Source organism: Alexandromys fortis, unplaced genomic scaffold, assembly GCF_014885135.2.
Source record: "Alexandromys fortis isolate MF-2015 unplaced genomic scaffold, M_Fortis_MF-2015_v1.1 scaffold_46, whole genome shotgun sequence".
Taxonomy (NCBI): Eukaryota; Metazoa; Chordata; class Mammalia; order Rodentia; family Cricetidae; genus Alexandromys; species Alexandromys fortis.
In genome coordinates, this window is record NW_026067919.1 from 7,476,088 (window position 1) to 7,490,271 (window position 14,184).

General features: G+C 40.6%; 1 protein-coding gene across 2 annotated transcripts; it reads left to right on the forward strand.

Moving 5' to 3' along the window:
- Nucleotides 1–1,622: 1,622 nt before the first annotated feature.
- On the forward strand, nt 1,623–13,546 carry Ghitm (growth hormone inducible transmembrane protein). Of its 2 annotated transcripts, none has more exons than XM_050140714.1 (9): nt 1,623–1,744; nt 2,865–3,032; nt 4,426–4,525; nt 5,551–5,662; nt 6,217–6,358; nt 9,307–9,415; nt 11,436–11,624; nt 11,951–12,122; nt 13,338–13,546. In XM_050140714.1, exons 2-9 carry the CDS (start codon nt 2,904–2,906, stop codon nt 13,420–13,422), a joined length of 1,038 nt encoding a protein of 345 aa, XP_049996671.1. In that variant the 5' UTR covers nt 1,623–1,744; nt 2,865–2,903; the 3' UTR covers nt 13,423–13,546. The 2 variants fall into 2 exon arrangements, with proteins under 2 accessions (XP_049996671.1, XP_049996672.1); XM_050140715.1 differs by having other exon boundaries at nt 1,623–1,694.
- Nucleotides 13,547–14,184: the final 638 nt, after the last annotated feature.

Genomic DNA, 14,184 nt, shown 5'->3' on the forward strand with positions numbered 1-14,184 from the left:
CGGCAGTATTCTAGAATTTGGGGGAGTTAAAAGGCCACCACCTTCCCATTGAAAGAGGATATAGTGCCACAATTGAAAAGCACACCTTATGATTGTCATAAAAACATACTTAACAAATGTGGCAATTATTGATTACAACCAACCTGCTTCTTGAGGCAGCTATTGCTGGTTGGTGAGATCTAGTCAGTTTGTTTTTTCTAGTTTTTGTTTTTTGCTGTTGCCCTTGTAACCTTTTAATATCATTTTGTTGTTGTTGTTTTTATATTTTGTCTTTTTTCCCCAAGCTTCAGGCTATACTTGTGTAACAGAACACAAGCTACTCTTCCTCTTACTTAGGGTTTTTTTTGAAGGCTACTGCAATGCTTCAGTGGGGAGTAGAGCTATTTCTCTTATATTTTTTGTTGTGAGTCTATTCTGTAACACCTGAGCCATCTCTCCAGTCCAAGACTTATTTCTCCATATACTATTGATAGAATCAAACCGAGAGTGTTTTCAGTGTTACAGTTAGGAACACATGAACAAAGTGAAACTGGTTCAGTAAGGCAGTTTGTTTTTGTGGAAAGGGTGTGCCTAAAGCTAAACCAGGATAAGGAGCCTATCAGGAGAGGACGTTTCCTTGGTATGTAGTATGTATGTATGTATGTATGTATGTATGTATTTATGGTTTTTCGAGACAGGATTTCTTTTCTTTCGAAGCTGGGTCTCTGTACAGCTCTGGCTGTTCTGTAACTCGCTATGTATACCATTGCCATTATTTTCTTGCCAAACCACAGAGTCAATATACTAAAACTCTCAAGAAAATTGTATTTACTAATATATTTATACCTAGTGCATAGTGCATGTATTTTAATAACTATAGTAAAACACTTAAAATGTTCAGATGAATCCTTTCATCCCATAAGTACACAACGTTTTTTGCTCCTGTTCCTCAGAAGTAATTCGAGGTAAATTTACACATGCAAAAACTCACAAAACCAGTGTCCAATCCCTTAAAGTTCACACAATGAATTAAAAGGAGAGGATATCAAGTACATATCACATAGCTCAAGACATCCTGCCTAGCCACAGCCCCACGGTACCCAGCAGTGGTAAACATTAAGAAATTAACAAAAGTTTGACTGAATTGTACCTCTTAGGGTTGGTAAACATCGTTCCAGCCACCACGACCATACGATTAACCCAAACTTTACGTTCTCGGCGTAAAACGTGTTTTATGATGACTCTTAAACAGAATTAAAGTCCAATTTATATGTGAAAATTCATTGTGAAACCTAGATCCAAAAACGAAAGTAATTCCAAGCTGGCCTTGAACTCACGGAGTTTGCCCTTACCCCCAGAGGTCTGGGATTAAAACTGTGCGTCACCACCGCCCTTCTCTCATTTTTTAACAAGTGCCCGCTGCCAAGGAAAAACTACGCAAGAAACGAAGAACTCCGCTGCCCAGCGCTAAAATGGTCGCCTCGGCTTCGCAGCCCACACCCAAAATGAGCGCCGACTGTGACGTTTCCGACCACAAATCTCCATTGGTCCGGTCCCCAAGCCAAGCCCCGTCTCCCGCACTGCACCCGCCCTTCCGGCAGAGATCTGCCCTCTGATTGGCTGTTTCTACTATTTACCTTTTGTCCGGATGTTGCGTGACGCAGTGAGTCGCGCAGCCGCAGAGGAGCGGGCAGAGGGAGGTCGAGCGCTCTCAGGTTGGCTGACCCGGAGGGGAGCCCCCGTGGTAGAGGGGACCGGAGCTGAGGTACTGCCCCGCGTGGCCTGAGAATCTCCGTCCCCAAGACGGGCTCCGTCACGGCGGGGTCTAGGCCGGCCACTGCGGGCGGGGCAGGGAGACGCCGCTGCCCCTCGCGACCTCTTCCTGGGCAGCGGGATGCTGAGTCAGCCCCTCGGGGACCTGGTGGCCCGGCTGGGGGTGCGGTGGGGCGCTCCGTGGATGCGGAGGCTGCGGGCTGGCGGTGAGGGGGAAGGACCAGGCGCTCGAGCATCGGTGCGCAGGGAAGCCTTAAGAAGGGCCGGCAAGAATTGGTGCAGAACTAGCCTAGGGGCCCGTTTCACCTAAATATATGGCAGATCACCGCCTTGGGCGCTTATGCGACTTGAGGCTACTCAGACTTGGGTCTGCGGCCCGGTCAGTAGGTTGCAAGCTGGAGGAAGCGACCGGTTGAGATGATGTAATGGCGTGAAAGTACCCGAAGGACTCTCGGTTTTTTTTTTCCCCTCCCGCAAGGTCAGATGCCTAGAGTTCCGTGCTCTTAAGAGTTCCTGTGGAAGGACTCTCGGGTATTGGTTGTGTTTATTTTGATCGAAGGCTACGTAGTAGTGGAATAAATTAACTTGCTTTGAAGGTGTCTGTCGTATTTTAATAGTTGACGTATTTACTAGACATTCACATGGCCTGGCTTCTGTTGATGTCTTTTAGTCTTGTATAGTTTGGCCTCCAATTCATCTTTTCCTTGGAAATGATTTTCCTGTGCTGAAAAGTTTCACAGATTCTTTTAACTTATTTAACGGTGGTATAAATACTAGTTAACACAGCGACTGTAAATGCCAGAATTTGTAATTGTGCTAACGTAATAACACTCATTCTGCATTACATATATCTGGTCAAACTGGGATTTATATTATTGGCTATATATAATAATAAAATATATAATATATGCAATATAAAATATGTTATTATATATAATTTATACTATAACTGGATTTCTGGAGTTAGAAGAGGCAAGGGGAGGATTCACCATTAAGAATTAGTGAGGCCACTGTTGTGATTTTTTTTTCCTGCAGAACCTTAATTTGTTTCTTCTGTTCTTTGACTATTCTGTTCCTTTCTCAGTTAACATACATTTTTGCTTTTTAACTAGCATTTCAGATCTGCTTAGTGAACCGGTATATCACCCACCATGCTGGCTGCAAGGCTTGTGTGTCTCCGGACACTGCCTTCCAGGGTTTTCCAGCCCACTTTCACCAAGACCTCCCCACTCATAAAGAATTCCATCACGAAGAATCAATGGCTCTTAACACCCACCAGGGTAAAGAATGTTTTTTCAATATGGGTTTCTACCCCATTCTGGGTTTTTTGTTTGTTTTGTTCTGTTTTAGGATTTTCTGTTTTGTTTTGGTGGTGGTGGTTAATCAGTGGGTTGTCTGTAACATTCTCTGACTGTACATAGCTTTCTCTGTTTAGTGACTTACCAAATAAACCAACAGTAGAGTTTCCAGTGAACTTTCTACCTATCAGTTAAAATCATACCAATCTCCTTATCACAAATGAAAGAGAGATTTTATTTTTACACCTTATGTCTTGAAGTTTCTCACTCAGAAAACTGAGAGTAAGCATTGGGGAATTAGGTTACATGGTACAAGAAAAGGATTGTATATGGGAGCTGCAGTCAAATGCTAAAGAACCCAGAGATATTACCAGTTGGTCCAGCTGATTAGTTACTAAAGATGGTACTACAGCTTTTGCTTAGATAAGGATAAAAATCTGTCAGATTATCGAGAAAGGCCTATCTCTTTGGCATCAGGTGTTTTCCTTGGAGACAGGATCTCAATCTATAGAATTAGCTGATCTCAAAATAGTGATTTCACTTCCCGTATGCTCGCAGGTGCTGAGATTGCAAGCCAACATCTGTCTTGTAGTATTTAAATGAGTATAGATGCATGTTTTAAAGTGTGAACTAGCTGAAGATAATCTGCAGTAGTTAAAAGGGCATACTTTCCTCATTAAATAACTTTTCCACCGCTGGTAAAGACCCACCTAAATGACTGAGTGCTTTCCTACTGTTCCTGAGGCTTCAGGTTCAACTTTGACTACCTGGGGAAAATTGTATAATCATTTCAAAGATGGAGCACAGGTCAAGCTACATCTAATCTTACTTAAACTTTGGGGGAGGTTGGGGGCGCGGGTGAGACAGAGTTTCTCCATAACTTTGGAGCATGCCCTGGAACTAACTCTAGGCCGGGCTGGTCTCAAACTCACAGAGATCTGCCTCCCCAGTGCTGGAATTTATTGATTTTTTTTTAATTAATTTATTTATTTATTGAAGATTTCTGTCTCTTCCCCACCACTGCCTCCCATTTCCCTCCCCCCCCCCCCCCCCCACCCCCCCCCCCCCCNGGACCACCCACCTCCATCCAGGTCTAGTAAGGTGAGCATCCAAACTGCCTAGGCTCCCACAAAGCCAGTATGTGCAGTAGGATCAAAAACCCATTACAGTGCTGGAATTTAAAGTGTGTACCACTACCACCCGGCTTTTTCTTCCTTCCTTCCTTCCTTCCTTCCTTCCTTCCTTCCTTCCTTCCTTTCTTTCTTTCTTTCTTTTTTCTTACTTTTATACTGATTCTATATTAGTGTAAAAAGAACCTCTGTTTTATTGACATGCTGTTGATCTGAGTGGTACGTGTATTTTTTGTATATGTCAGGAATACGCTGCCAAGACAAGAGTTAGGATCCACCGTGGGAAAACTGGCCAAGAATTGAAAGAGGCAGCTTTGGAACCATCAATGGAAAAAATCTTTAAAAGTAGGTGGAAGTTCAGTATTTAACATGAAGCTTTTAAATTTATATTTATTCCTTTGTCTGTATGCGTGAATATCCACCAGGTGTGTGTTGATACTCACAGAGGCCAGAAGAAGATATTTTATCCCCTGGTACTAGAGTTGGGTGATTATATGCCCCGGAATTGGGTGCTTGAAACTGAACTCGGGTCCTCTGAAAGAGGAGCAGCAAAGGGCTCTTAACTCAAAAGCCATATCTGCGGCCGCTAGTAAGGCATTATCTTAATGAAGTCATTTTGATTCATCGCTTGGATTTTAACTTTAAAATGTCTGAAAGCAGATTGTTAATCTTCCCTAAACTATTTAAACAAAAGCTACTTACCAGTGTTGGAAATGTCACTTTATTATAGTTGAGGAGTCCTAATCAGTATCATGGGAAGCATTCCTTTTTGATAAGAGTCTTGACCACAGAGAACAAATCAGGATTTTCCAGGAATGTTCTTAGTGAACAAATTGGAGGGAGCAAGATGTTCTTTATGAGCACCTGCCTGAGAGCTGCTAAAAAAAAAAAAAAAATTCATTATTCTAAAGCAAGAGCATCTCTCCTTTTTTTGGGTACATATATATTAATAGCATTTTTCTCTATTGGTTCTCTAGGCTCACATAAACTTCACACTTTAGACACAGTGTAAAATGACTATCAGTTTCTTTATTTTTTTTTCAACATTTACTCATCTGGGGTATGTTCTTGCTATGTAAACCCTGCTGGTCATGTACTCATGATTTTTTTGTCTTCAGCCTCCCACGTGCTTTAACAGCTATGTATGCGTCTGTACCCAAATGCTCCTTTATTCTTTGAGGTCATTGTTGTACATTTGTTTCTAGAATATCCTTTCCTTCTGGCCTAATGTTGAGAATTCTGTGTCCCCCATGAGACTCCTGTGAAGAAACAGTTACGATCTGAACCTGGTTATTTTGAATAATTACCCCAGCACTTTAGTTTAGTTGAAATGTGCTGACCCTAGCCTGTGTTTATTGCTGTGCTTGCAGTTGATCAGATGGGAAGGTGGTTTGTTGCTGGAGGAGCAGCTGTTGGTCTTGGAGCGCTGTGCTACTATGGCTTAGGAATGTCTAATGAGATTGGAGCTATCGAAAAGGCTGTGTAAGTAAATTGTCCCCAAGCAACCAAAATCCTTCAAATAAAGGTTCTCGTTCTTCCTACTCTTGAGTCTCTAGTCACTTTTGGAATGCCTTGTCTGGTTTTCATTTGTGAATATGCATGAATATAAATAGTCTCTTTTGTTCATTTGTCACAGACTTATTCAAGCCTAAATAATCATTCTTAATCAAGGTTATGTATTCAGACAAGGAGAAAATGTGTTGCTTTATATGTGGATCAAATGTATGTTTCTGTCATTTAATCTAATATAGTTCCAAAATGTACGTAATTATTTATATCATAGCTGGGTATGGTCATGCACACCTTTAATCCTAACACTTAGGAGGTAGAGTCCAGGGCAGCCTGGTGTGTGGTCTACAGAGCCAGTTCCAGGATAGTCAGGGCTACATAGAGGAACTCTTGAAAAACCAAAAACAATAATTATAGTTATTATTTCTGTCACAATTAGATTGGAACATTAAAGTGATTTATTCCAGAGTCTTTTGTATCTAACAAATGATTTAATCAGAATTTTTACCTTGTCCTGTTTCTTACAGAATTTGGCCTCAGTATGTGAAGGATAGAATTCATTCTACTTACATGTACTTAACAGGAAGTATTGGTTTAACAGCTTTGTCTGCCATGGCAGTAGCCAGAACACCTGCTCTCATGAACTTCATGATGAGAGGCTCTTGGGTGGTAAGTTAGCTACTTGCTATTTCTATTGGGAAGGTGGTGCTAGGTGATGGGTTATTTTGTTGCTTTTTGATGTAAAGATCAGATTTCATGGAGTAGAGCCATTAATATTTCAATGGTAAGGAAATTGCCTAGAATCTGTTGAACTGTAGGTTCAGTTCTTAATACAGGGAAGAAAAATGATTTGCTAAAATATATATTGTGGGAAAGGGAGAGGACATTAAATGGAAGAATATTGTATTACTCTTTATCAACTATGTGTTTTAATTGGATCGAAGGGGTCAAAAACTCAACTTAGAAACATAGCAGACAACTTCTATTTTGTACTTCCTTGCTAAAAATAAAGTAAATGTGCCTGGTGACGCCTTTAATCCCAGCACTCGGGAGGCAGAGGCACGCAGATGTCTGAGTTCCAGGCCAGCCTGGTCTACAGGTCAAGTTCTAGGATAGCCAGGTTTACAGAGAAACCCTGTCTTGAAAAAAAAAAAAAAACAAACAAATAAGTAAAGTAAATGCAGATCCATCTTGCTGATGAAGCTTTCTGCAGTGTTAGAGGAAGTTAGTTAACATGGCACTCCTGCCCTGCCTGAGCTGCCTGCCTGAATACGGGCACTTTGTTCAGTGCATATTTCCTTCTTCTTTTGGTTTTATTTGTTTGTTTTGTTTTGTTTTGTTTTGTTTTGAGACAGGGTTTCTCTATGTAGCCTTGGCTGTCCTGGAACTTGCTCTGTGGACCAGGCTGGCCTCAAACTCAGAGATCCACCTGCCTCTACCTCCCAAGTACTAGGATCAAAGGTATGTGCCACCACCACCCAACAAAGTGAATGAATATTTCTTAAGCACTTGCTGTTTTGCATGCTAGCACTGTATGCTTTCAGGTATGGGTTCTGTTCCTGTTATGTGGTGGGGCGATCTAAAGTGTATCATACGGGATGTATGATAAGAAATAGAAAGTTGAAAGTGAAGTAAAAAGTTAGCTGAAAGATAGTCTTGGGCCATCAGGGCAGTTTAGTGGAAGACTTGGTTCTTTTTTGTTTTTTATTTATGTGCATTGGTGTTTTCCCTGCATGTGTATGTATGCTGGGTCTCATGGAACTCGAGTTATAGACAGTTGTGTTCCTCCATGTGGGTGCTGGGAATTGAACCTGGATCCTCTGGAAGAGCGGCCATCTTTCCAGCCCCCAAGACTTAGTTCTTCTGCTAGGTAACATGCTTTCTTTCAGTAGAGGACGAGGCCAGTCCAGCAGAACAAAGGAGAAGAGCTAGGAAGACCCTATTGGGAAAAGTGTTTACAGTCCCATCCAGTGAAATCTCAAGTGGGAAAGGGCATGGTGAGAAAGGTGCTAGCTTTGATTTCCAGGCTGAGGCAAAGTACCTAACAGAGACCACTGTACAGACTAGATGGCAGAAAACACTTCTGTTCAAGTGGTAGAACGAATGTGGACTGGGCAGTGGTGGCGCATGTCCTTAATTCCAGCACTTGGGAGGCAGAGGCAGTGGATCTCTGTGAGTTCAAGACCTGCCTGGTCTACCAAGTGAGTTCAAGGACAGCCCAGGCTACACAGAGAAGCCCTGTCTCAAAAAGAACAACTACTAATGATAGGCGACACAAAGCAGGTGCACCAGCTGTGCCTGTGGGACCGGGCAAGGCAGGAGATGGGAATTAAACACAGCTGTTTCCCATGGTTGGGAAGCCAGAGCTGTAAGTTTTTAATCCATGATATTTCCTACATTCTGTATTCCAAGAGAACTTGCTCTGGTAGTATAGGGACCATACTTACTGGGTAAATATACAATGCCAAAGAAGCTATGTGTTTAGACCATACCCTCTGCAGCAAAATGTCACTGTCTTCTGCTACTAAGAATATTTAAGAGAAATAGTTGAGAAAGTTAGGAAGATGTTTCAGAAAGGAGAGAGAAAGCCTTTTGGAGGTGGTATAGATAGGAAAGCATAGTTTTTCTCAAGTGCCTTTGGAACAAGAGAGACGTCTGCCACTATTGGGAAAAGTACATACTAGTAAGTCACTCAGGGGAAGGGGTTTGTGTGTCGTGCATCTAGAGGTCAGAGGACCTTTGTGGAATTGGTTCTCTCTCACACACATCTTTGTGGATTCTGAGGGTGTTACTCAGATCCTCAGGCTTCAATTTGGGGCTCAGCTAGTAACTTAACCTGCTGATCCATCTCACTGCCCTGCCAGTATACTTTTTGTTTGTTGGGTTGGTTTGGTGTTTTGGCTTTTGTTTTTGTTTGAGACAGGGTCTTCTATCACCCCTGACTGTTCTAGAACTCAATAGACAAGGCTAGCATTGGCTTTCTTGAGAACAGGCTTCTTCGTTAGCCTTGGCTGTCCTAGCACTTAGTACATAGACTTGAATTCAGAGATCTACCTGTGTCCCAAGTGCTGGAATTAAAGGTGTGTACCACCATTCTCTCTAAAGGCACAGTAAACATTAAGGAAATATGAACTTAGGAGCATTTTTTCAGTTCTACCAGTTCAGTATCACTAAAATGTAGAATGTGGAAAAGTAAAAGCAAAAAAAAAAATGAAGATTTTTAAAGAAAAATACACAGTTGAGATAAATAGCTAGAAATTTACATGAACAAAGGATTTGTAGAGCAGTTTGTAGTAATTGTTTCTCCATTAGAAACAATGCGGTAGAATCCAGTATGTTTTTCAGCTCTGGTTTTTCTTATCCTCCACAGAAACAGCTGGTTTTATTTTTCTGTGCTTTACATCAGGTTGAAAATTATGTCTGTGGCAGTAGAGGGCACTCTTGCTAAATTGATCTTACTAAAGCTGAATGAACCAGAAACCAAAGTGTACTAGAGAAAAACAGCATTCAGTTTCTTCATAGTGATTAATCATACTTGAATCTGTGGGCTTCTGCTTTAAGGATCTGTTTTTTTTTGTTTTTGTTTTTGTTTTTTGTTTTTAATGTGTGTCTTCCAGACAATTGGTGCAACCTTTGCAGCCATGATTGGAGCTGGAATGCTGGTACAGTCAATACCATATGATCAGAGCCCAGGGCCAAAGCATCTGGCTTGGATGCTTCATTCTGGTATGTTCTGTTTCAAATTCTTATTGGACTCTCTTGAATATTATTTACGGTCCTGTTACTTGTTTGGTTTGTTTTATTTTGTTTTTGAGACAGGGTCTTGATTTGCATGCCAGACTGACCTGCAGCTTGTTGTCTTCCTACTTTTGGTCTCTTGACACACCTGACTTAATAGTGGCCTTTTTGAACAATTCTTCAGTTGTAAATGAGTTGATAAACCTTGTTTTTAGAAAATAGAATTTCATACAGTCGTTGTTGCCAGGCCTTTGCTTTAAAAGTATTGGTATTAAGATAGCTCTGAGATAACTATGTATAAGAAAAGAGCTGAGAGACCAGCAAGGTGCTCAGCAGATAGAGGCATTTGCTGTATAAGCCTGGTAAGCAGTGTGCAATCCCTGGGGTCCCCACATAAAGACAGAAGAGAACTAACTTTACAAAGTGGTCCTCTGACCTCCACAGTGTTGCATACCATGTGCCCGTACACACACTATGTACATATGCTTATACTATAGCAATTTAAAACAGGAGCCAGGTTGTAATGATATTTTGTTTATTAAAAATAAAGCTTTCCTGAAGATCAGAGAGTAAAATAGCCTCACTGATAAGCCATACAGACCAGGCAGTGGTGGCACACACCTTTAATCCCAGTAGCTACACTAGTTTGGCATAGAAATGTGGCGGTACTGGTGTACCCCTTTAATTCTAGCCCTAGAGAAGAATATAAGATGAGAGGAGACAGCTCTCAGGCATAGCCTCATTCTGAGGATTCCTGTAAGCAGGATCAGCATTTCCGACTGAGGTAGAGGTAAGAGCCAGTGGCTAGCTGTTTTGCTTTTCTGGTCTTCAAGTTGAACCCTAATATCTGTCTCTTTTTATTAATTGTGCTACACCAGTTCTGGTGGTACAGGCCTGTAATCAAACCTACTCCAGAAGCTGAGTCATGGAGATTATAGGTTTAAAGATGGCCTAAGTAACATAGTGAGATGCTATCTCAAAAGACAGATGCAGAGTATGTAGCTCAGTGGTATTAGGCGTACGCAAGGCCCTGGCTTTATCCCTAACACCGTGAAAACTAAAGTAAGCAGCTACATTATTTCTCTATTGACATAATTTCGTGTCCTGAAATCTTCTTGTTGGCCCTCCTGTTTGGTGATTGGCAATAACATATTTCTATAATGTTTTATTGTTTTGTTTTGTTTCAAGACAAGGTCTCACTGTGTAGTTCTGACTGTTCTGTGGAGACCAGACTGGCCTTGAACTCAAAGATCCACCTGCCTCTTCCTAGTGCTGGGATTAAAGGCATGTACCACTATGCCCACCTTCCCCATAATTTTTTGTTCATTTTTGTTTTTGTTTTTTTTTGAGACAAGGTTTCTCTAGCTTTAGAGCCTGTCCTGGTTCTCGCTCTGTAGACCAGACATGTCTTGAATTCACAGAGATCTGCCTATCTCTGCCTCCCAAGTGCTGGGATTAAAGTCGTGTGACACCACCACCCAGCTTTCCCCTATAATTCTTAAGGAAGGTGTTTTTAAAAATTTTGACAACTGAGGTTTGTTTTTATGAACTGAAATGAGACTGCTCCTTATTAGGTGAGGCAAATCCAGTGCCTGCCTGGGAAGCCTCTGCGTTTCTGAGTTCCATCACACACTTCCCTTCCAGTTTACTTTCTTCCCTTTGGGCATCAGTAGGTTTGACCTTCTGTTGTGTCAGTTCTTCTTCTGCTATTTTTAAATCTAGTGTGGTCTCTGTTAGAAATAATGACCTACACAGACTTACAAAGTTACTAAAAATGAATGCTCCTGTTTGTATATGAATTAGGATCCCATGTTTATGTGATAAACAGTTTTATAGACTCAGATACTGACTTTATAGTTTGGATTGTAGGGTATGACTACCTAAATGTGAAATTTACTATATCAGCATTGTTTAACATAAGGTCCAGTGTTACGAGAAGCTTCACAGTGACATTTGTTCTCTGGTGGTCATTTGGTAGATATCTCACAAGACCTTGCTGTCTCCCCAGGTGTGATGGGTGCAGTGGTGGCTCCTCTGACGATCTTGGGGGGGCCTCTTCTCTTGAGAGCTGCATGGTACACTGCTGGTATTGTGGGCGGCCTCTCGACTGTGGCCATGTGCGCACCCAGTGAGAAGTTTCTGAACATGGGAGCACCCCTGGGAGTGGGCCTAGGCGTTGTCTTTGTGTCTTCACTGGGTAAGCTACTGCCCTTTGAAGGGTTCGAGTATCCAGAAGCATTAAGATTAATTTTTGAAAGTTGTTTAAATGATAGGCTAAATTGATTGGGTTTGATTATTTGATATCATAAAATCTTGGCTTATGGTTAAGTATTCGTTTTATTAAGTACCTCTGAAATGATTAAGCTGACTTGTAAATTGTTCTAATGTTGGTAAGTAACCCATTAGAAAATGATGATCCATGAGATTTCATATCAGATTTACCAACGTAGTTTTAAATAATAGAAACTGCAAGTCCAGTTGCAAGCTATATATATAATACGTTCTATTTTTCCTTTGTTTTAGGATCTATGTTTCTTCCCCCTACCACAGTGGCTGGTGCCACTCTGTATTCAGTGGCAATGTATGGTGGATTAGTTCTTTTCAGTATGTTCCTTCTATATGATACTCAGAAAGTAATCAAACGTGCAGAACTAACACCAATGTATGGAGTTCAAAAGTATGATCCCATCAATTCGTAAGTAAACCTTACTGTTACTGCTATATTACATAGGTATGGCTGTTTGGTTCCATGTGTATTAGTTTCACAGGGTACCACCATAGCAAAGAAGCATAAGATAGGTGGCCTAAAATTTATTATCTTCAGGTTGGGCCTGGGAGACAGAGCCAGGCAGATTGCTCAGAGTTGGAGGCCAGCCTGATTTAGAGGACAGCAAAAGCCAACAGACATACACTTTTCTGGTGTGGCCTCATTTTAACTTACATTGTAATTGTATCTTTATTGGTTTGTTTTGTTTTGGTTTGTTCTTTAAGACAGAGTTTCTCTGTGTAACCCCTCTTGCTGTTCTGCAACTGGCTCTGTTCTGCCTGCCTCTGCCTCACCAGTGCTGAGATTAAAGGTGTACGCCACCACTGCCTGCGTAATTATATCTTTGAAGGTTATATTTCCAAATAAGGGCACACAGGACCAGTACTGGGATTTGCAACAGGTTAAATTTTGCTGCTTCTGTTGGAGTGTAGTTTGGGCTGTCTACTTAGAAAACTGATTGCATTGCAGGTGAGCATAGCTTTTAGGTTTCAGTTACAAGTACTGTCTGTTAGAATGCATGTAATTAATTGGAATGTTTAAGGAGGGGAAACCAGTTCTGAAAACATTTTTCCTTGTGTTTGTTTTAGAGACATTCAACCTTAATTGACATTCAGTAATATAAAATAGTGTTTTCACTTTTCTTGAATTCTGCCTAAAGTTTCAAAGTGTCTCTCACATTTTTATGATGCTCTCCTTTACCTAAAAATAAAATAATGTAATAGCTTTTTTTAAATGTTGCTATAACACTTGGAGCTTTATAGCAGCTTTCTTAAAGGGGATGAAAAGGATATATTCTCTTTGAAAATGCAAGACTATGTCTTGCGAGTTTTTTTTAAAGGTGTGGGTTTTATTATTTGTTGTAGTTCTTCTGTTGTCTAACACCCAGGTTTGATGCTCATAGCAGGATGTCAAAGAATACATAATACTTTTAAAAATTATGTTCTTCATTTAAAAGGTGATTCTACCAGAAGGAAAACTGAGCATTATCTAGTTTCGAACCCTAACTGGCTTTTAAACATTGTATTTTTAGTTTCTATTTAATAACACTAGGAATAATGAGTATTATTATTCCCATTTTTTTGTACTAAGAATTAGATTGTCATCATTATTAGAGTCACATCTTACTATAATTTTCTTTTCTAGGATGTTGAGAATCTACATGGATACATTAAATATATTTATGCGAGTTGCAACTATGCTAGCAACTGGAAGCAACAGAAAGAAATGAAGTGGCCACCTCTGGTGTCTCTGCTCACTCATGCTTGTTAATAGGAGCAGATAGTCATTAAAGTTTGCGCTAGCAAAACTCCTTTGTAGAAGATAAACTGTCAGCATGTGTAAAGTGTTCAGTAATGNTCATGTTTGGTATATACATAGACACTAATGCGACCCATCATGTCTATCACGTTCGGTATATACGCAGACACTAATGCGACCCATCATGTCTATCATTTTTAACAGATTATGTGTTTCCATACAATATTGAATTTTGCCCTTTGTAATTTATGTAATCTTAGTCTCTTCCTTTATCTGGATTTCACCCACCAGATTTGAACATCTTCTTGGCAAATGACCATATAGTAAATGCTTTAGACTTCATGGGTCAGACAGATTCTCATGCCACTAATCCAGCTCTGCCATTATAGCATGGATTCAGACACACACAATGTAAGCAGAGAGATATGGCCAACATGCTATATTAGTGTTCCTGAAATTTGAATTTCATATGGTTTTCACATCATCAAGTATTTTTTTATTTTTTTAATTAAAAAGCATTCTTAGCTAGTGAGCCACATTTTGAGGGTAAGCTGTAGTTTAATGACACCACTGTGAACTATCATAAAAGAAAAACTGTGGTAGGCTATATTTAATCACAAATGCTGACTGGAGGCAGAGATAAGAAGTTAACGAGTTAATTGCTATCAGTTGAAAGCATAGAGTATTCCACCTACAGGAATTCTGTTAAACCCTCGAGGGCTACGGAGACGGC